Source organism: Macrobrachium nipponense, chromosome 10 (genome assembly GCF_015104395.2).
Source record: "Macrobrachium nipponense isolate FS-2020 chromosome 10, ASM1510439v2, whole genome shotgun sequence".
Lineage (NCBI taxonomy): Eukaryota > Metazoa > Arthropoda > Malacostraca > Decapoda > Palaemonidae > Macrobrachium > Macrobrachium nipponense.
In genome coordinates this window covers 88885688-88888187 of record NC_087204.1, presented here as the reverse complement: position 1 = coordinate 88888187, position 2500 = coordinate 88885688, and the positions used below count along the sequence as shown (strand labels likewise).

Below are 2500 nucleotides of genomic sequence, written 5' to 3'. Positions count from 1 at the left end.
TATATATATATATATATATATATATATAGTGGGTGTATATATTTGTAAGATGTAAGAACGATTTACTTTCAAAATGTGAAACTGAAATATATGACGACCAAAGAAGCTCTCTAAGTCACTGAAAAACCCAAACTGAACCAGAACCAACCGCTTTTTCCTGGCAGCCATCTCAACGAACAGGTTGCAATAGAATCCTGCGTTCATTTGCAATCCTTTTACTTATGGCGAGTTTAGAAGGCTGCTGCTTTTCACAGTAATAACCTCTCGTCAATATACTGTTACGAGCAACTTTCCACCCTGTTTTCATCATTCCAGTCACAGTCGAGAGGCGATTTGAAGGGTGTTTGAACCTAACTCAAATTTCAGGTCGGTCAGGTGAAATTTCCGAATGGAAATATAGAATATTCTCTTCATGCGGAGCTGCGACATATGAAATTACAAGGCGCGATACATAAACAAAACTGGCATGGTAAAGTTTTTGTATTACGTTACTCATATTACACAAGCGTGTTGAGCCGGTATGATGTAACATTGCGGCCACTCGTAATGTCGCTTTTGCATGCGAGATCTTCCTAAACAGAGGGAGATAACTGACCTGCCATCTGGGGGGTGTGACTCAGGTCATGGGCGATGAACTGGCCGAAGACGGCAGCGATGGAGGTCATGTACTTGTGGGGGGTGTCGTGGTCTCCGTGGATGGCCAGGCTAACGCTCCGGGCGGAGGGAAGGAACTCTCCATCCTCAGATTGTCTAGGGACAGACACGCCGTCGCCGTAGTCGGCTGGCAAGAACCTGAGGTATCTGGTTACTGCGTTACCCCACTTGGGGTTTTGGACGTTGTTACAGTAGCCGTTGAAGGCACGGTACTTGCGAGGTTGGCAAGGGAAGTCCACTTCGACGGGGCACTGGTCGCCTAGGATTGTTCCTCGGACATCGGCAGTTGGGAGGCCGTAGGTCACTTGGTCTTTGTCCAGACGGAATCTGAAAGAAAAGTGAATAAAAATATAGAAACTTAACTTTTGTAGGCTATAGTTTATGAATATATTTCAACAACGTGGGAATATCTGTTAAGGTAGGTAAAATTGTAAGGAACGGTTTTCACCATAAAACGATTTAACAGCGGGGCAGATCACGCAACAGAGCTTTGAACAATTCCACTTAATAGTGTTCTCATATATCTTTATCGCATACTTTTCTAAGGAAGAAGACGTTGTTGTCCAAAGCTTTTGGGAAATCATGTCGATTGTTTTGTAAGATACATATCGAACAACCTATCGAAGAAGACCCTCACCGTAATTATATGGTCAAAATCACGAGGTAACATCAGTTAATTCTTTTCAGTCACAGGTTACATGAAAATTTATAATCAAGATATGGAAAAGGTCTGTAGTTCCTGAACACGTTTGGTAGCTGATTACTACCTCTGTCGAAGTATCGTTAATTTGTGTAGATTCCTGAATAGCTGTCTCTAAATTATTGCTAACAAATCAAATATTTTATAGCTTTGGGTATTTATTATGCTGTAGTTATTATTCCTTGTGGCCTTTGACAGACTAGAATTGTTTTATGATGCTTTTTTTGTTAGAAAAAGGCTTTCATTTGCGCTGCAGGAAAATTTATGGTTGATTATTGCCTTACGAAGAATATGAAAAGAATAGAGGTGTAATGAATGTCTCTAAAATCACGTGAAACCTCTCTCTCTCTCTCTCTCTCTCTCTCTCTCTCTCTCTCTCTCTCTCTCCATGTATTCATTAGCTTTCTAGGCTCCCCCTTTTAACAAACGTTACTTATCAGATATTACCGTTTCACCAAAGAAAGGAAAAGATAAACTGAGCTAAAAAGAATTAAAGTATAATAATAAAAACGAGACGAGTAATATCTATCTCCCTCTCTCTATGTAGTACAAGTCCACTAAAGTACCAAATTCTATTCTTAACAATTAAAGCACTGAATAAATTAAAATCAGATTAAAGAAAGAATCCCAGAACAGGGAAAAAATCTCGTAACTTTACGAGCCTTCGAAGTGAGCGTGAATTTACAATCCCTCTGACAACTCAGTCTCCACAAAAACTAAACTCTCCCAGACGCCATTGACAATTCCATTCACCCTTTCCCTGACCTGCACCATAAAACTAAACACGAGTATAAACACACACACACACACACACACACACACACACACACGATAGACAACACATAAGAATGTTTCGACCAGACATGGTTACACAAGGTTGCCTCTCGAATATTTCTTTGTTATACAAGTTGTGAAACATTAGTATTTCTAGAACTAGTTTTCCGTGTGTAGCAATTTCTTGTAACCGCTGAGTTACATAAGAAAAATATTAATCGTGTTTTTCTCGTAGATACTTTAAGAGATATTTTAGATTTCAAGTGGTCCTAGGACGTACAGTAATTTTAGCCCTTTGATTTTTTTATAACAAGGTTAACAGCCAATTCGCCAAAGTATATTCAAATTTTTTTATTTGTTTCTTGTTTATTA

The 2500-nt window shown here is 39.2% G+C and overlaps 1 protein-coding gene across 1 annotated transcript in view; it reads right to left on the bottom strand.

Annotated features, from left to right (window-relative positions):
- LOC135223749 (uncharacterized) overlaps positions 1–2500 on the bottom strand; it is a 255050-nt gene that overhangs the window by 31792 nt on the left and 220758 nt on the right. Inside the window, 1 exon segment of the mRNA XM_064262506.1 lies at positions 596–981. Coding sequence (XP_064118576.1) covers positions 596–981 — 386 coding nt within the window.